Raw genomic sequence first — 20,443 nt, forward strand, 5'->3', positions numbered from 1 at the left:
AAACACATACAGTCCCCCCATAATGGGCGGCAGCGTGAGCTGACCGGCCGCAATAGATCGAAAAAGTAAGTAAGTGAGCGGCGGCAGTGAGAGCTGCCTACCGCTCAGTACCTGCACCACCTGCGGAGGCCATGACGGGACTTTTCTGTAAGCGCCGTCCTGCGTCCTTGTGCAGCCCATGGCTGCAATCAGCTGCGCTGATTTTAGTCAATGGCGGGGCCCTTTGTATGAGCGCCGGCAGACCATCTGCTGCTAATGCAGCACCAATGATCCCGAACTTCTCTGATAAATTGGGAAGGGATCAGGTAGAAAAACCAAAAATAATCTTGAAATAATCTTGCTTGAAGAATCACAGGACATTCAGTCCTCAGTACCTTCCGCTAGAGGCACAGAAAAATACTGAAGGCTCAATGGCAGTGTTTCCCAACCTCGGTCCTCAAGGCACACTAACAGTCCTGGTTTTAGTGATATCCAGGCTTGAACACATGTGACTTAATTAGTACCTCAGTTATTTTGATTTAACCATCTGTGCTGAAGCCTGGATATCACAAAAATAGGATTTTGGTACTTACCAGGTAAATCCTTTTCTTTGAATCCATAGGGGGCACTGGAGTACTCTTGGGATATGGACGGGCGGAGCCGAACAAAGGCACTGAATATTCAAATTTAGGACTCTCCCCCCCCTCCATATCCCCAAGTACCTCAGTGTACTTTGCCAGTGTTTTTTACTGAGCGAACAGGATATAGAGAGGTTGACAATGGAGAATCCCTATAACATAACGGACAACCACAAAGTTGATCCGTAACCTTATTGTCAACTAAACAGTTGACACCTTAACCGATAGAACTTTATAATTTGAGCCAATTGGTGAAAATGTGTTACCCTAAGCTCCTTCGAGCTTAATACCATCCAAGTTAAATGTGTTCACTAAGCTCCCTTGAGCTTACAACAACCCAGGTAAAACTGCTCTGGGTGGGCGTCCAGTGCCCCCTATGGATTCAAAGAAAAGGATTTACCTGGTAAGTACCAAAATCCTATTTTCTTTATCATCCACTAGGGGTCACTGGAGTACTCTTGGGACGTACCAAAGCTTCCCTCGTGGGCGGGAGAGCTGTTTGATACTTGTAACAGTAGGCAGCCAAAGCTAAATGCTGATGGCGCCACCATTCATAACTTGTAAACGTGCACAAACGTGGTGCACTAAAGGCTATGTAGCCGCGTCGTAGACGCTCCACGACCCGCTGGGTGTGACATTCCCACAGAACCTGTGGGATGCTATTACTGACGTAGGCGATTGTAACTTAGCCTTAAGTAAGCCTGACTTGTAGTCATTATTATCCAACTGGATAAAATCTGCTGAGAAACTGGCTAACCCCAGTTTGCAGTATCATATAGAACAAACAACGTATTCATATCACATACTACATATATAAACGCGTAACGCGTGTACCACATTCAGAATTTTAGAATGTGCTGTCCCCACAGGAACCACTATTGGTATATTGATGTGAAGAATACGAAAGCGGATTTTGTCGGAAGATCTGCTTTGTAATGAGAAAACTCAAATACGGTGGCTTGGAATACAAGGCACCCAAATATGAAAACAAAATCCTTGCCGAAGCACCCTTGGCGAAGCCAAGGCTAGAAGAAAAATGTTTTCCAAAGTGAGAACTTAATACCCATTTGTTGTACGGGTTCAAAAATATGAAACTTAATTCCCATTTGTTGAAAGGATTCCAAAATATGAAAACTAAGAAATCTGAACCCAACCTCAAATCGCCTGGCGCTGTAGGTGGGATAAATAGAGTCTGAACTTTGGTGACACCTTGTAGAAAGATGTTTACAGACGTAAATAGAGGCAAACGCTTTGAAAATAAGTTTACCACACAGATACCTGCACTCTTAGTGCAGATGAACGCAGTTTTCCATCCCATCCCGTTTAACAGAATACGGGTACTTGAAGTATGATGTTGGAAACTTCCGAGGTTTACAACCTATGTAAGCACACGAAATTTTTTAATTATGAGCTGCCTTAAGCGGCTTACTATTTCGTAACATGGTTGGTATAACCGATACTGTAATTCTCTATTTTTTAAGAGAGAGGTCTGAACTCTCACCCCGTCAACCGCAGCTGCGGTACATAGATAATAGGTACATAGGTAACTATGGGTAAAAGAACGTTCCGTGATGTAACAGGTTGGCCGTATTATGAGCGGGGCAAGATCGTGTGCAAGTATTACTTGAAAATTCGAGAAGCAAACTTCTCCGAAACCCATGAGATACCACCAGTATGACTGTGACGAACTGTCTTCTGATCCGTTTTGGCAACGAAGAGAGAAGCGGAAAATGGTGGAGCCAGATACACGATGCTGAATGACCCCATGAATGTGATGTACATATACTGAGCTTTTGTAATTGTGGCGAGATGCCATTATGTATACTTGGGGTAACCGCCTTCTGTGGACTCACATATGAAACACCTCTGGATTTAATGTCCAGTTTTCAAGATCCAAACCCTGACGGGTGAGATCTTTTGTCTAACAAATGTCCACTCACGGATTGATGTCTTGACATTTTCACATAATGGCGTTCTGAGCCATTGAAGATTTGAGTTACCTGCCGCATTGCCATGCGGCTTCTTGGTTTTCACTGGTTGTTGTGTATGCAACTGCCGTTGCTTTGTTTGACTGCTTAAGGGCAGCGTGAGCTAGGCATGAAAAAACAAAATTACATGAAACTCACGGTTGTTCCTGTCTACAGAAATCTTTAGTAAAAAGCGAAAGATTTATTCGTTCTGAAGAGAACCCAGAGTCTATCCCTGGACAGACTGAAAACGAATTATTTATTGCATTGTAAAATGCACAGAGTTCTAGGACATTTATCTATTGCATTGTAAAATGCACAGAGTTCTAGGACATTTATTGACAGCAATCTGTCGTGTTTTAGAACCTTTGCGTTGATTTTAACTACAAATCCTGACTCTCTGTGACTGTCGTCCAGAGTATACGCACCCTTGTCCCTCTGTGAGAAACGCGATTGAAAACACATCTTTATTCTTAATAAGTGAATACACCAATGTACCGCTAATGTGCGTGTACCTTTGTTCTTGCTGGTGTAGTAGGTAAAAGTCTTTGATTTACCGTATTTATAATCTTACCTAGGAATTGACATCGTTTAGACCGACTTAGATGTGATTGTTTTCGAACTTAATCTGCTACCGCAGTATACCTTAGTAGCGCAAGATAGAGGAACTTTGTTGATACATAGTTCTTATGTGAGATGAGCGATTATTCCAACATCACTTTGGTAAATACCGGCAGCGATAAGCAACGGTATAAATGAAATGGTTAATGGTTGTGGCGATTTGCAAACGCTAGAACCTGTGATGAAGAAACCGGACTGGGTAAATACGCATTGTGAAGATCAAATGCAATTATACAATTTTGTGGCTGCAATAAGCAAAAACTAACTGCAGAAAATCCATTTTCATTTTCTAACTGTAGTAAATGACTTGCTGATTGATATTGCAACGGAGCTGTTTGATTTTGCTCAAACAGACGGGAATAAGTCATTTTGACTCTGTTGGCGTACTATTGACTGGTTTATAACCCAGCAAAGACTAAATGACAACCTGCCAAACCGTTCGCCAGAAGCAGTTTTGTACTCTAAGCTGTAAATAGCTGAGACATATATGAGTTGAAGTCATGAAACCTCGCAAATGTAACCTGAAAAGACGCACTTCCACAAATGTAAAAGAGGTCATCAAACCACTGGCTTGCTGACTGTAACGTCCTGTCGTTACAAGACGTGACTGATGTTTATAAAAGAATAAAACGCTGTTACAAGTATATTGTATGCGCTAATGGCAGAATACCGTAAAGGGATAAAATGTCGTTACACATATATCCAATTTAGGAGCAAACAAGCTCTGGGCTTGTCGCGCTTAACTAGCGACAATTTGAAAATAACCGGCGTTAGCAAAAGCTTTACAGATATACTCTGCAGCTTCTTTTAACCGTGATCGGCATGGTTCCATAGATAGATTCTAGTGACCCAAATGTATCTGTGGTTTTTATAATGTTTGACAGAAACGCATATACCAATGGCGGATCGCGTCCTTTTGGAAACTATTATGTATGGTTGTCTAAAACCCCGCACTATCTGAGTGCTGGACTAATGTACCCTGCTCACTTGTAGTTATCGGTGTGAGATTTGACATAGAATCGTGCATTAAATTATAAGACTAGTGAAATAAACACTCTGGTACCCAAAGGAAAATTGTCACTTTGGAAAGATTGTCTTTTGTTAGCGCTGGCGGAGTTATTCTGAGACTCCGATTACCGCTGTTTTAATTTGAATTGCCAATGTTAACATTTTTAGTCTGCACTAGAGCCTTATTCGCTATGTAGACAGACATCATAATAGGCAACAGACAGACACTTGCACGATTATTATATGGCATATATATCTATATATATATGTTATTGCTGAACAGCATATTTATTAGGAAACCAAAGTCTTTATGTGAAAAGCAGTTCACATGGGCATGAAACCCGAACCAAATTCCTACTAACACCCCTGCGCCTTCTGGTGGCTTAAAGATGTAGGGCAGGAATGTTCCAGAATTATCTTGAACTAAAAAAAAAAATTCCCACTAACACCCCTGCGCCTCCTTGTGGAGTAGAGGTGTATGGTCTGGAATTATAACTGGAAAACCAGCAATGATTAAAATGGCCGTCATGCCATGCTTTCCCAGAAAATCATAGTACAGGGTACCTGCTGCAGTTTTAATATAGGCTTAATAGCCTATTATACAGTTATTATGCTTAATAGCCTATTATACATAGGATACAGTAAAATATATGTATTCAAATAATATGAGCACTGCCTGCAGTGTATTTATGCAACTGTAACCAAAAATAACAGAAAACATGGTTAAACGTGTAATAGGTTATGCCACTGATAACCTATTGCCAGCCAAAGCCTCATATATATATTATATATATATACAAAGTGTTTACACCTATAATCACAGTTCATACTGATATTATTGCCAGCAAAAGCTTCATTATATTTATATATATAAAACGTGCTGTTAACGTGCTGCGCTGCTTGTGTATTTTGAACCCATGCAGCCTTTGCTGCTGCTATGGGTATTATTCCCCCCCCCCCCCCTGCATCCCTTACCTGCAGCGTACGGAGATCGGGAGCAGGGAGAGCAGGAGAGCCTGAATCTAGCGCCGGGGAGCCGTCCGGCAGCTGCTTCCTACAGCAGTACACAGTCTCCCTGTGTCTGCGGTGTTTGGAAAAGTGGCCTGCGTCCTTTAGTGACGTGCGGCCACTGTCTCGGCGGCGTGTAGCGGTGCCGGGCCATGAAAGCAGTGAGAGCGGCCGGCGTCTGAGTGACGTGCGGCCGCTCTCTTAGTTGAGCGCCCGGAGAATGTCGGCGGCGTGTAACGGTGCCGCAGCAGAGCAGTGAGAGCGGCCGGCGTCTGAGTGACGTGCGGCCGCTCTACTTAGGTCAGCCCAGGAGAATGGCGGTAGCGTCTAGCGGTGCCGTGCCCTCAGAGCAGTGAGAGCGGCCGGCGTCTGAGTGACGTGCGGCCGCTCTCTTAGTACAGCGCACGGAGATTCTCGTACCGGGCCATCAGCGCAGTGAGAGCGGCCAACGTCTGAGTGACGTGCGGCCGCTCTGCGCATCGTTCAGCAAGACCTTCAGCGGCGTGTAGTTCACGTGCTCAGCGGCTATGTCATTTCTACAGCATAACACACACACAGCAGGGCGGCAGCGTGAGCTGACCGCCCTGACACTCATACCTTGTGCCGCCTTCTCTTCTCTCTGCAAGCTCCGTTTCAGCCTCATCTTGGCTGTGACGGAGCTTCTGTAAGTGTAAGCTCCTTCCAGCTCTTTGTCTTATCCTGGCTGTAACGGATCTTCTTTCTGTAAGCTCCGTTCAGTTTAAAGGAGACAATGGCTGCCTGTGGCTGTGAGGGTGCTCTTTGTGAGGACCGACACGCCATGCGCTTGTCTATAGCGCCTGTGGCTGTGAGGGTGCTCTTTGTGAGGACCGACACGCCATCCGCTGCCTTGCAGCGACACCATCCCGGACCCATGTTTTTCCATAAACTGAGACGGGCAGTGTAAAAATTAAAAATAAAAATAAAAATAAAAATCTGAAAAGTGGCCATTGCCACAAGCCGATGTTCATCTGTGAGCACCGAAAAAACACTGGCAAAGTACACTGAGGTACTTGGGGATATGGAGGGGGGGGAGAGTCCTAAATTTGAATATTCAGTGCCTTTGTTCGGCTCCGCCCGTCCATATCCCAAGAGTACTCCAGTGACCCCTAGTGGATGATAAAGAAAACCTGCACTGTTGGTGTGCCTTGAGGACCGCGGTTGGGAATGCCTGCTCTATGGGATTATGGAGGGGATGGCCAGTTACTAATTTAAATATTTAAATATGTGCCATTTCCGGCTACGCCCAGTCCATAACCCAAGAGTACTCCAGTGACCCCTAGTGGATGAAAAAGAAATAGGTATATTGTCCTCCTATTTACACTCCAACTTTAATGAGACAGCAAAAGATATAATCCTAAATACTTGCTGACAGTATAAATGAATCATATCATAAGTGCCTGATTTTCACATCACTGTAAACCTTTACCCTAATTAGGATTGGGGTATATTGGAGTCATAATAATTCCCAAACCTTCCTATAAATTGGACTCATACTATGACAAGCATCAAAGGGTATTCAACCATGGTAAGTATTGAGATTGTAAAGGAATTTCTTGCTGTAGTCACAGTATTGCCCTTTATGCAGCTATAAATCATAGAATAACAGTGGCAAACGCAGGATTTGCATGGGGGGTTTCCAAAACTGGGCGTAGCCAATCACGGGGGTGGGGACTGAGGTGACCCAGTATATGCTGGGTCCGTAAAACTAGTGTGTCTGTGTGTGTGTGTGTGTGTGTGTGTGTGTGTGTGTGTGTGTGTATATATATATATACTGTACATATATCTACACATATATATATACACATGTATATATATATATATATATATACACACACACACATACATATACACATAGCATATTAAACATGCATAGATATATATATATATGTACAGTACACATATATATACACATGTATATATATATATATATATATATATATATATCATGTGTGTGTGTGTGTGTGTGTGTGTGTGTGTGTGTGTGTGTGTGTGTGTGTTTATATGTATGTATGTATGTATATACATGTGTATATATGTATGCACATGGATATCTATGTACTATAATTAAAATAAAGTAAACTTTTATTGCACTTACAAGTGCCACCAGGAAGACAGCAGGCTGCAGAGGACGCTAGACAGCCATTAATAATACTCATGCAGCTAAAAAAAAAAATTTTTTTTTTCTTTCTTTTAAGTGGAGGGGGGTTTCTGGGTGCTCGGAAACCCCCCCTGGGTGCACCACTGAATAATCCCCAACGGAATTCAAGTGGGAGGAAAATTACAGTGTGCCCATCGATCCCATTGGTGAATCACTTCTGCTGTCACACTGTCTTGGCAGCCAGTCGCCTATACTGGTCCAGTGGCCGGTGGATGAGAGAGCGACAGCCGGGTAGGAAGGAAGGAAGGAACCTGCTCATAAACGACAACTGATTGGTCCTCAGAACGACGATTCCGATTGACTGGTAGTAACTGTTACTACAATCTGCTTCTTGAATCTCAAGCATCTGTGCTTCTTTGTCTGACTGAAAGTAGCACAACTTCCCATGTAATGCAATTATTTGACCTCTGTTTTGTGTTGAATTCAGCATTAAATTTCCTTTCATTTTATATATGAATCATTGCACTGCGTGAAGTGAAACAGTTTTTATAAGCATTCAAAGTTGAAAAACATACAAATTTCAAAACGTGTCCGCAATTTTGGCCACCACTGTATATTGCAGAGTCCATGGGGAATATTTTCTATTGATTCTGTCCTGCGATTTAAACTGCCAATTTGTTTAAAGGTTTGCTTAAAATAATATTGGCACTTTTGGTCACCTACCCTCCTGTTCTCACAGCCCTCTTCTCTTGTACTTCAATTATAGCCCTCTCCTACTCAGCGACCATCTATACCCACATTTTCTCTCGCCTGTAACTGCTCATCTCTACCAACTGCTGTGCACCCCTAGTAGTACACGGATTACTCCTTTGTTTCCTTACATCTCAGCTGTATTGTGTACTGAGAATTAAGGCGCTAATTCTTACCTGTGCTCTCTTTTAGTTTTAGTATTGTTCTAATGTGTGCCATATGTACAGCGCTGTGAACCACTTGTTGCGACTTATAATAAAAAAAAATAATAATAATAATAATAATAATAATAATAATAATAAATCCAGCAGCAAAATCAAAATTTTTTACCAAATCAGAACCCATAACATTGCAGCTGTGGTGTTGTGTTAGATTATGCTAAGGATCAGCATGGGGTAATTAGGTTTTGTCTGCCATCATGACAATACAGCAATATGTTGAATCTTGGCGGGCTTTCTTGTTTACAGTTGTATGGGAAAGAAGCTTGTGTAGAAAAGAAATACATTTCCCCATATATGCTGAGTTAAACCCACCTGGCCAGTCTTTCCTCCTGCTTCTCCCTTCTCCTCTCTTCAGCTGCTTTTTGCATTTCTTGTTCTTGTAGTTTTTGTTTGATTGCAGCCAACTCTTGTCCTTGTTTCCGTCTCTGTTTCTCCAGCTCTATTCTTTCTCGTTTTTCTCGTTCTTCACGTTCTTGTTGCTTTTGAGCTATCAGCTCCATCATTCTGTTGATATATAGTCCTAGAGATTTCATTCCAATAATATGACTCAAATATCCTTGCAATGTTATCTATTGAAGAGAATTTTTATTATCTTGGGTTTTAGTTTTAGTATTTTCAGAGATTAAAACGTTTGCACTAACATACAAAAGTTTTAAGTCTCTTTATGAATGTCCCCCCTGAAATAATAGGATTTTAAATACCTACCGGTAAATCCTTTTCTCGTAGCCCATAATGGATATTGGGGACAGATAAGTACAATGGGGTACAGACAGGTCCAAAGGAGCCAGTGCACTTTAAATTTCTTCAACTGGGTGTGCTGGCTCCTGCCCTCTATGCCTCCTCCTACAGCTCAGTTATAAGTAAACAGTGCCCGAAGAAGAATGACATACTTGAGAGAAGGAACATAACAATAAGTGTGGTGAGATTTTCACACCAGCACACCAATATATAAAACTTAGCCAGCAACATCTGCAACATCAACAGCAGCAGCTGAACAGGAACACATAACAGAGAACCTGCAGAAAGTCACCGCACAGAGGTGGGTGCCCAATATCCCTTACGGACTACGAGAAAATGATTTACTGGTAGGTATTAAAATCCTATTTTCTCTAGCATCCTTAAGGTATATTGGGGACAGATTAGTACGATGCGGATGTCCCAAAGCTTCCAACACGGGCGGGAACATGCGGAGACATCTGCAGCACCGCCTGCCCAAACTGGGTATCCTCTTTGGCCAGGGTATCAAACCTGTAGAACATCACAAAGGTGTTCGTCCCCGACCAGGTAGCAGCTCGGCATAGTTGCAGGGCCGAGACTCCACGGGCAGCCGCCCAGGAAGAGCCCACTGATCTTGTAGAGTGGGCCTTCAGAGACTGCGGAACCGGTAAGGCTGCCGACGCATAGGCCTGTTGGATAGTAAGACTAATCCAACGAGCAATAGACTGCTTAGAATCAGGGAAACCCTTTTACTGGCTATCATAGAGCACGAACAAGGAATCCGTCTTTATGAACCGAGCCATCCTTTTGATATAAATTTTCAAGGCTCGCACAGCATCCAATGCCTCCGGAGGAGCAGAAGCGTCAGAACTGGACGGAATCACAATAGGTTGATTCAAGTTAAACGCGGAGACCACCTTCGGCAGGAACTGCTGTCTAGTCCTGAGCTCCGCTCTGTTCTCGTAAAAGACCAAGGGGGTCATTCAGAGTTGATCGTAGCTGTGCGCTACGATCAGGCACTCAGACATGCGGGGGGACGCCCAGCACAGGGCTAATCCGCCCCGCATGTCAGTGCCGGGCCCCCGCAGAAATGCAAAAGCATCACACAGCGGCAATGTTTTGCATCTCAGGAGTTACTCCTGGCCAGCGCAGCTCCTATGGCTGGCCGGGAGAAACTCTTTGCTGCCCTGGGTCGCAGTGGCTGCGTGTGACGTTACGCAGCCGCCGCGGCCTGCTCCCCCCAACGGTCCGCCAGGCCTGCGTTGGCCGGACCGCGCCCCCTAAACGGCGGCTTAACGCCGCCGTCCAGCGACGGCCTTAGAGGCGATCACTAGGCAACGACGGCTGGCATGCGCCGGCGCCATGCGCAGTTCCAACCCGATTGCTGCTCTGCGATAAACTGTACAGACTTTTGCACGACAAGGCCCCCAATTCTGAGACACGCCTAGCAGAAGCCAGGGCCACGAATGAAGGTTGTATGTGAAGCACCCCTTGCAAGAAGGTCTGAACTTCTGACAAGAGAGCCAACTTCTTCTGGAAGAAGATGGAAAGAGCTGAAATCTGGACCTTAATGGATCCCAGACGTAAGCCTTTATCCACTCCAGCCTGCAGGAATCGTAGGAACCTTCCCAGGTTGAATTCCGCAGAGGGATATGTGCATTCCTCGCACCAAGAGAGATATCTCCGCCAGATATGATGATAGTGTTTTGACGTCACAGGTTGTCTGGCTTGCACCATAGTGGCAATGACCTTTTTGGAAAGCCCTTTGTGAGCTAGGATGTTCCGCACAACTTCCATGCCGTCAAACGAAGCCGCCGTAACTCCAGGTAGATGAACGGTCCTTGTTGAAGAAGATCCCTTCTTGGCGGTAGAGGCCAAGGGTCCTCTACGGACATGTCCAGAAGAGCCGCGTACCACGTTCTTCGAGACAATCAAGATTGCTTCCACTCTTAGATGTCTGATCCGCTTGAGCACCCTTGGGATCAGTGGAATCGGAGGAAACAGGTAGACCAGCTGGTAAGACCAAGGCGATGTCGGTGTATCCACTGCGCTCGCCTGCGGGTCCCTGGTTCATGAGCAATAGCAGCAAAGCTTCTTGTTGAGACGAGAGGCCATCAAATCGATCTGTGGGCATACCCACCTGTCGATGATTTGCTGAAACACCTGAGGGTGTAGTCCCCACTCCCCCGGATGGTAGTCGTGGCGACTTAGGAAGTCCATGTCCCAGTTGTCCACCCCCGGAATGAAGAAGATCGCGGAAAGTGCTCCTGCGTTTCTTTCTGCCCAGAGGGGTATTCTTGACACTTCTCGCATGCAGGCCTTGCTTTTTATCCCTCCTTGTCGAGTGATGTACGCAGACGCCGTAGTATTGTACGACTGCACCTGGATCGCCTGATCCCGGAGTAGAGGGGATGCCTGAATCAGAGCATTGTAGATAGCCCGAAGTTCCATAATGTTGATCGGAACAAGGGCATCTTGGGCAGACTACCTGCCCTGGAACTGCGCCCCCTGGGTGACAGCTCCCCATCCTCTCAGACTCGCATCCGTTGTGAGGAGGATCCAATCCTGGATCCCAAAGCGTCGACCTTCCAGCAGATTGGAAGACTGTAGCCACCACAGGAGAGAGATTCTGGCCTGAGGTGACAGCTGAATCATCCGCTGCATCTGAAGATGGGAACCGGACCACTCGTTCAGGATGTCCAATTGGAACGATATGGCATGCAACCTTCCGAATTGAATCGCCTCGTACGAGGCCACCATCTTTCCCAACAATTTTCTGCAAAGATGAATGGAGACTCAAGCAAGTCGGAGCACCATGCGAACCATTTCTTGAAGTGTTCTTACTTTGTCCCCTGGGAGGAACACTTTCTGTGCTACAGTATCCAGTAGCATCCCCAGAAACAGAAGCCGTTGAGACTGTTCCAGGTGGGACTTCTGCAGATTGAGGATCCACCTGTGGTGTGACGGAAGTTGATTAGTGCGATCTATATGGAGCAATAGAAGCTCCCTGGAGCTCACTTTTATCAGAAGATCGTCCAGGTATGGAATAACATTGACCCCTCTGGACCCTGAGTTGAAACATAATTTCCGCCATCACCTTCGTGAACACCCTCGGAGCTGTAGCCAGGCCAAAGGGTAACGCCTGAAACTGGTAGTGATCGTTCAGCAGGGTAACTCTCAGATAGGGCTGATGAGGAGGCCAAATTGGGATATGTAGGTAAGCGTCTTTGATATCCAGGGACACAAAGAATTCCTGTTGTTCCAGGCCTGCAATCACCTCTCCCCAAGATTCCATCTTGAATTTGAAAACCTTCAGGTAAGGATTCAAGGACTTCAGATTCAAAATGGGCCTCACAGACTACGAACAGACTGGAGTAGAAACCCTGTCCTCGTTGTAGCAGGGGTACTGGAACAATGACCTGGGACTGGACCAACTTGTTGATGGCCAGCAGTAGCGTATCACACATATTTTCTAAAGCTGGTAAGCTTGATTTGAAAACTCACTGGGGAGGAGCACCGTCGAACTCCAGCTTGTAACCCTGAGAGATAAGGTCCTTTACCCAAGCATCTTGGCAGGTACCATCCCAGATGTGGCTGTAGTGACGTAACCGAGCTACCACCACGAGATCCCATCGGGGTGGGTGGGAACCGTCATGCTGAAGTTTTTGCGGAAGCAGTGCTGGTGTTCTGGTCCTGAGATCCGGCAATGGCTGGTTTCTTAGGTTTACCTCTGGAGCCTCTAGCTGCGTTGGAGGCCCCTCTGGCCCTAGATTGAAATCTGGAGGACCGAAAGGACTGAGTAGACGGTCCCGGGTAGGTACGTCTAGCAGGCGGAGCTCCCGAAGGGAGAAACGTGGATTTTCCAGCAGTAGCTTTGGAAATCCATGCATCCAATTCACCTCCAAAGAGCCATTTACCTGTGAAGGGAAGAGATTCCACATTACGTTTGGAGTCAGCATGAGCAATCCACTGACACAACCATATGGCTCTGTGCGCTGACACAGCCATAGCCGTGGTCCTAGCATTAATATTGCCAATCTCTTTAAGGGAGTCACAGAGGACTCTTGCCGTGTCCTGAATGTGAGTCAGGAGAGTAACCATATTAAGGTCATATCACTTGAGAGACCTTCCTTAATTTGATTAGCCCAGGATTGAATTGCATGCGTCATCCAGCAACCTGCAATGACCGGCCTTTGAGCACACCTGCAGCAATGTAAATAGGAAACTTGAGACCACTCTGAAATCTATCTGCCGGGTCCTTTACCGTAAAAGAGCCCGGAGCAGGGAGTACCGCCTTTGTAGAAAGGCGAGAGACTGAGACGTCTACTGCTGGAGACTCCTCAAAGAATTTCCTGCCTTCAGGGGCAAAGGAGAATGTATGCAAAAAACGTTTTGACACCGGATTATTTCTTATCTGGAGTCTTCAAGGCTATTTTAAATAAGTCATCCAATTCCTTGGAATCAGGAAATGTGAGAGGAAAAATGACTGCTGAGTAGTAGCATCCTCCAGGGGGAGCTTTAACACATCCCTAATAGCCAATATGAGGGGTTCAATACCCTGGGTAGGGGTGGAATCCCCACTTATGGGGTCCACATCATCCTGTATATCATCATCAGTATCTGATTAGGAGTGCAGGGAGAACACGTTTTTGTGCACCTGTAGTAGACAGGGGGGATGTTTAGCAGTTAGACTTGCCACTGCTCGTTGCAGTTCCTGAGTCTTATTTGCATTTGCAGTGAGTTGAGATGACATATCAGACATCACAGTTTTGATAGCCCACAGCCATGAGGGCTCTGGACTCTCCCCCACATTGGAATCAGCATTCTGAGATGGCTGACTATACTGCTCACATGATATTGAGCCAGATGAACTAGGAGAGAATCTAGCATTACATACACTGCATGACTTCTGTTTTACCACTGTGAATCAGAAAAACAGGTTTAATATACATACAACACAGCCCGATTATAGATATATTACAAGCTTGCCTATTGCATGTGAGAGGAGACACAGGAGAGAGGACCCAAACGCACCCAGCGCTGCACAGCCCCAGTGAGGCTGTCAGCGTTTTTATGTGTAAACACAGTGAGACTGTAATATGATAAAATCCCTCAGAGGGATGTTATTGTGCACTAGTATAGCGGCTCTCCCCCTCTACACCCGGTACCAGCGATCCAGGGACTGTTTGGAGGAGCTGTGGAGGCTGTTGCCATGCAGAGGAAGGCACCAAAATGCCGCTGAGCCCGCTCTCGTGTAGCTCCGCCCCCCGGCCATGGCGCCGGAGCTACTTCTGTATATTTATACTGCCCATGTCTCCCAATATGTAAAACCTCACATAAATGCTTGGTTTATTATATTTAGCCAGTCTCACGCAGGGGCTATAGCGGGTCCCCCCCAGGAGGGACCTGTACGCCCCACCCATGCTTTTAGCCGCACAGTAAAACTGGGGGACTCCTTAGCGGGGCCCCCGGTTGGTACTCACCACCGATGATCACCTTCAGGCAGCGTTAGGGGTGTGCGGCATGCTGCGGCTGCGACAGCCAAGGCGCCATGCCCGGCTGAACAAACCGAAAGTAATAAAACTTTTAAAAAGAAATTGAAGAAAAACTCTGGAGCTTGCAGAGATGTGCATACTCTCCTGAGGGCACTTTTTTCTAAACTGAGCTGTAGGAGGAGGTTTAGAGGGGAGGAGCCAGCACACCCTGTTGAAGAAATTTAAAGTGCACCGGCTCCTTTGGACCCATCGATACCCCATCGTACTAATCTGACCTCAATATCCCTTATGGATGCTAGAGAAAAAATTGAATACCACGGAAATCAGCAAACTGATGTTACATATAATGTTCTATTCAGGGATTACAGCATCTATCTTCTGTCAGTCAGTCCTATAGATACTGATTCTAGCATGGCACTCACCTTCTTGTCTGCTTTTCCTTCTCCTCCTCAGTTAAGGGTTGTCTTCCTTCGGTAATGGAAACAAAAGTGTTGTATTATACAGAGACAATTATCAGGAAGTTCATATACTGTACCAACATATTTTTCTTTTTTTCTAAAATGATCGGACAGAAAAGTGTAAAAAAATAGGATTTTGGTTACCTACCGGTAAATACTTTTCTCGTAGTCCGTAGAGGATGCTGGGGTCCACATTAGTACCATGGGGTATAGACTGGTCCAGCAGGAGCCATTGGCACTTTAAGAGTTTGAGAGTGTGGGCTGGCTCCTCCCTCTATGCCCCTCCTACCAGACTCAGTCTAGAAACTGTGCCAGAGGAGACGGACATCTTCAAGAGAAGGATTTAACACAGATAGTGGCGAGATTCATACCAGCTCACACATACAAGGCACATCAAGATACTAGCTTGAAAACTCAGCAACTATTGAAACATTACTTACCAAGTAACAATGCAGTACATAACTAAACAAAGATGCACTGAACCAGATAACGGTCGCAGGAGAATGAAGCGCTGGGCGGGCACGCAGCATCCTCTACAGACTACGAGAAAAGGATTTACCGGTAGGTAACCAAAATCCTATTTTCTCTTATGTCCTAGAGCACAGGTTCTCAAACTCAGTCCTCAGGACCCCACACAGTGCATGTTTTCCAAGTCTCCTCACAGAATCGCAAGTGAAATAATTAGCTCCACCTGTGGACCTTTTAAAATGTGCCAGTGAGTAATGAATACACCTGTGCACCTGCTGGGTGACCTGGAAAACATGCACTGTGTGGGGTCCTGAGGACCGAGTTTGAGAACCTGTGTCCTAGAGGATGATGGGGTCCACATTAGTACCATGGGGGATGTACCAAAGCTCCCAGAACGGGAGGGAGAGCGCGGAGCTCCTGCAGAACTGATTGGTCTCTGATGATCTGAAGTTCAGTCAAAGTATTGAACTTGTAGAACTTGGCAAACGTGTTCGACCCAGACCAAGTTGCCACTCTGCAAAGTTGTAACGCCGAGACACCCCGGGCAGCCTCCCAGGAAGACCCCACCATACGAGTAGAGTGGGCCTTAATAGATTTTGGACACGGCAATCCTGCCGTAGAATAAGCATGCTGGATAGTGAACCTAATCCAGCGAGATATAGTCTGATTTGAAGCAGGACACCCAATTTTCTTGGTATCATGGCACCACAATAGGTTGGTTGGTTGATATGAAATGCCGACACAACCTTCGGAAGAAACTGCTGACGTGTTCTGAGCTCAGATCTGTCTTTGTGGAAGATCAAGGGCTTTTACAGGACAAAGCCCCCAATTCTGACACACGTCTAGCAAAAGCCAAGGCCAACACCGAGACAGCCTTCCATGAAAGAAATTTGACCTCAACCTCCTGTAGAGGCTCAAACCAGTCCGACTGGAGAAACTGCAACACCACTTTAAGGTCCCAAGGCGCCGTAGGCGGTACAAAGGGAGGTTGGATGTGCAGAACTCCCTTCAAAAAGGTCTGAACCCCAGGGAGGGTAGCCAATTGTTTCTGGAAGAAAATGGACAGGGCCGAAATCTGGACCTTCAGAGATCCCAACCGCAGGCCCATATCCACACCTGCTTGCAGGAAGAGGAGAAAACATCCCAGTTGAAACTCCACCGCAGGAAATTTCTTGGATTCACACCAAGAGACATATTTTTTCCAAATACGATGGTAATGTTTAGACGTTACCCCTTTCCTAGCCTGTATCAGGGTAGGAATAACCTTCTTCGGAATGCCCTTCCGAGCAAGTATCAGGCACTCAACTTCCATGTCGTCAAACGTAGCCGCGGTAAGTCTTGATAGGCGAACGACCCCTGCTGCAGCAGGTCACCCTGAAGAGGAAGAGGCCTCGTCTCTTCCTGCAAGAGATTCAGAAGGTCCGCGTACCAAGCCCGCCTTGGCCAGTCTGGAGCAATGAGGATCGCGTGAACTCTTGTTCTCCTTACGAGCTTTAGAACCCTTGGAATGAGTTGAAGTGGTGGAAACACGTACACCGACTGGAACACCCACGGAGGCACTGCCACTGCTTGTGGGTCCCTCGACCTGGAACAATAGCGTTGAAGCTTCTTGTTGAGACGAGAGGCCATCATGTCTATTTGGGGTAACCCCCAAAGGTCTGTTATTTCCGTGAACACCTCCGGATGGAGACCCCACTCCCCTGGATGGAGATCGTGTTGGCTGAGGAAGTTTGCTTCCCAGCTGTCCACTCCCGGAATGAAGATTGCTGAGAGCGCCAACGCGTGTCTTTCTGCCCAGAGGATGATTCTTGTTACCTCTGCCATTGCAGCTCTGCTCTTCGTTCTGCCCTGTCGGTTTATGTAAGCCACCGTTGTTACATTGTCCGACTGTACTTGAATGGCCCGATTTTTTAGAAGATGGGCCGCCTGAAGAAGACCGTTGTAGACGGCTCTTAGTTCCAGGAGGTTGATAGGCAGGCCGGCCTCCAGACTTGACCACCTTCCTTGGAAGGTTTCCCCTTGAGTGACTGCGACCCAGCACCGAAGGCTCGCATCCGTGGAATTTTTTCTCAGTGTTTTCCCATGCTTTCTCAAATATAGCATTTAATTCCTTTGATGCAGGGAAGGTTAGCGAGGCTTTCTTATTTTCAGTGAAAAAAGCCTCCTCAACCTGCTCAGGTGTGGTATCATTAACATTCAACACATCCCTGATAGCCTCTATCATCAATTGCACCCCCTTTGCAAGAGAGGCAGACCCCCGCAACACATACCCATTACAGTCTGTGGTGTCAGAATCGGTATCCGTGTCATCTTGCGTGACACGAACAAGCGCACGTTTGTGGGGGTATATAGTGGAGCGTTCTGAGGTACCAGAATCGGGCCATACTGCCATAGAGTTCTGTAATACCTGGGTTGCAGATTCATTACTTGCAACCCTGTCTGAGATCTGAGATATCCAAGATTTGATAGAGGAAAACCACTCAGGTTACCCTTGCTGGAATCTGTGCTAAACCAGTGCTATCCTGATTACATGGAATGGTATCATCCTGAGAGGACATATCCTCCGCAGCATATGACACAGTGTCCCTGGACATAGCTAAAGGAGACCACCAAACACTCCACACACACACACACACACACACAGACAGAGTTTCACCCCCAAGAATGGCAAGAGACACAGAGATTGGAGCCAACCCACACACAGCGCTTCTAACCAAAGGGAGACCCCTTTTCAGCGCTGACTGTGCACCTTAATAGGATACACAGTCGTATTGCAGCCTCCCCTCCCTTCTACAACCCCCTGGTACCGTTTACAGATAGCTGGAGTTGCTGTGGAGCGACCTGTTTCTCCTGATCAGCGCTGTGCAGGCAGGAAAATGGCGCTGAATGCTGCTGGGTCCGCTCTGAGGAGAAGCTCCGCCTCCTTAATGGCGCTGTCTTCCCGCTCTTAATAGGATTATACTGGCCTAAGGATTGAGTGCTGGCTGAGATCCGGGGACCCCGACAGGCTTTTGGACCAGTGTAGGGTGTAGCGCCAAACCATGTACTGCTGAGCCTTCTGGAGCGCAGTTAATACTGCGCTCCTACCCTACTGCTGCCATCTTCATACCGACCCCCCGCTTACTAGGGGGGTCGGTGCCTCACTCGCCACAGATTCTTCAGCATGCTGCTGGGGCGAGCGATCCCCTGCAGCGGGGAACGATCTGACTCCTCAGGAGCTCAGTGTCCAGTCAGCGGAGACAGTGGCTCAGACCCCGCAGGGCGGACACTGCTCACCCTTAAGTCCCTCGCTGCAGGGAGGCTGTTGCCAGCAGCCTCCCTGTAAAACAATAAACTCTAAAAAATAACTTTTACTAAGGAAACTCTGGAGAGCTCCTCTAGCTGTGACCGGCTCCTCTGGGCACATTTTCTAAACTGAGTCTGGTAGGAGGGGCATAGAGGGAGGAGCCAGCAGAGTAAGTGGCTCAGACCCCGCAGGGCGGACACTACTCCCCCCCTTAGTCCCACGCTGCAGGGAGGCTGTTGCCAGCAGCCTCCCTGTAAAATAAAAAAACTCTAAAATAACATTTTACTAGAAAAGCTCTGGAGAGCTCCCCTAGCTGTGACCGTCTTCTCCTGGCACATTTTCTAAACTGAGTCTGGTAGGAGGGGCATAGAGGGAGGAGCCAGCCCACACTCTCAAACTCTTAAAGTGCCAATAGCTCCTGGTGGACCCGTCTATACCCCATGGTACTAATGTGGACCCCAGCATCCTCTAGGACGTAAGAGAAATAAAACATATCCTGTAGAAAAAGATAAATAACTCTGCTACACGAAGGCGTATTAAGAGAAGGAGACTGTGTGCAGTCTCTGTGTGGACCTCCTCCTCCCTAGTGGCAGCGCAGGTGAGTAGACTATGGCACCGTGCCAAGTCTATAGCGCAGGTCTCAGGTAACATGGTGCCCACACCATGTTCCTGGTGATTTATTGCTTCACATGTGGTGAGCCCATGTGCTCACCTCACATGCAGCAGAATAATCACCAGGAACATGAGGTGAGCACAGCCCAACTGCCCCGAGGTGTCCCAAGGCCTCTTATTAATGTGACACTTTTACACTGCTACTTCTCACTTGTGTGATGCCGTGTCGTGGTTAGGCTGTGTTGGCCCGAGGGTCCCGTGTTCTGGATGTGAACCTTAGGAATGTTAGGGACCTACCTGATGAGGTCACCTGGTAGCGGTAGAATATATATATTCTGGTAAAAAATTAGGCCAAGAACCTCCATTTTACTCTATGTTAAATAGCAGAGTTTATTATAATTGTTCTGATTGCCAGTGTTCTTGATGGTTGGAGTGTGCACCTGCATCTTTCCTTTCTTCGATGTGTAACTACAAGTCACAGCATGGTAATGCCTCTTATTAAATTTAGAATTAAGGCGTGCAGCCCACTCATCCCCCTCCCCCTTATGTAAAGGACAAACTAGCCAAATCCATATTAAAGACTGAAGGAACAGACCTACAATGGATCCACAATACCTACAGGCAAATTACAACAAACACAAACTTGTATAGTCAATAGAAGATTGGATTATCTGCCCTGATAAATCATTTTCAATCTAACAAAATTTGTATTTGTCTAGGCAATCAATTTTGGCTCACATTCATCCAAATTATTTACCAATTTGGACACAAATAGGGAGTTCTCACCCAGATGAGCCTTATCAGAAGAGTTCCTTCCGTTGTGTTCTGTATGGAACAAGATGCAGAAAAGCACAACAGGCACAGAGATTATTAGTACTGTGCCATAGGGATCTGCTCTATGAACAAACAGCAGGTCAGATCAGAATGCACCACCTTCTGGTATTTGCACCTAATTCATGGTTACACTACTGCTTTTATGGACAGCACGCATGTGCTAGTGCAGGGATCAGTATTCAGTAATACAGCATTTTCTAAATACCTTTCATGCCCATTGTTCCATATGGTATTCAGGGTGAGAACATCCTCTGAAAGCGCT

At 46.4% G+C, this 20,443-nt stretch overlaps 1 protein-coding gene and 1 non-coding gene across 2 annotated transcripts in view; both read right to left on the reverse strand.

Moving 5' to 3' along the window:
• UBXN1 (UBX domain protein 1) overlaps window positions 1-20,443 on the reverse strand; it is a 110,453-nt gene that overhangs the window by 79,168 nt on the left and 10,842 nt on the right. Inside the window, exons 5-6 of the mRNA XM_063945042.1 lie at window positions 14,946-14,991; window positions 8,624-8,815 (exon numbers count right to left, since the gene is read on the reverse strand). Coding sequence (XP_063801112.1) covers window positions 8,624-8,815; window positions 14,946-14,991 — 238 coding nt within the window. The remainder of the gene's footprint in view (window positions 1-8,623; window positions 8,816-14,945; window positions 14,992-20,443) is intronic.
• On the reverse strand, window positions 2,700-2,815 carry LOC134971074 (U5 spliceosomal RNA). Its single transcript, XR_010190220.1, has one exon. It is a non-coding gene; the product is annotated as a U5 spliceosomal RNA (small nuclear RNA).

The sequence above is a fragment of the Pseudophryne corroboree genome, chromosome 11 (genome assembly GCF_028390025.1).
Source record: "Pseudophryne corroboree isolate aPseCor3 chromosome 11, aPseCor3.hap2, whole genome shotgun sequence".
Taxonomy (NCBI): Eukaryota; Metazoa; Chordata; class Amphibia; order Anura; family Myobatrachidae; genus Pseudophryne; species Pseudophryne corroboree.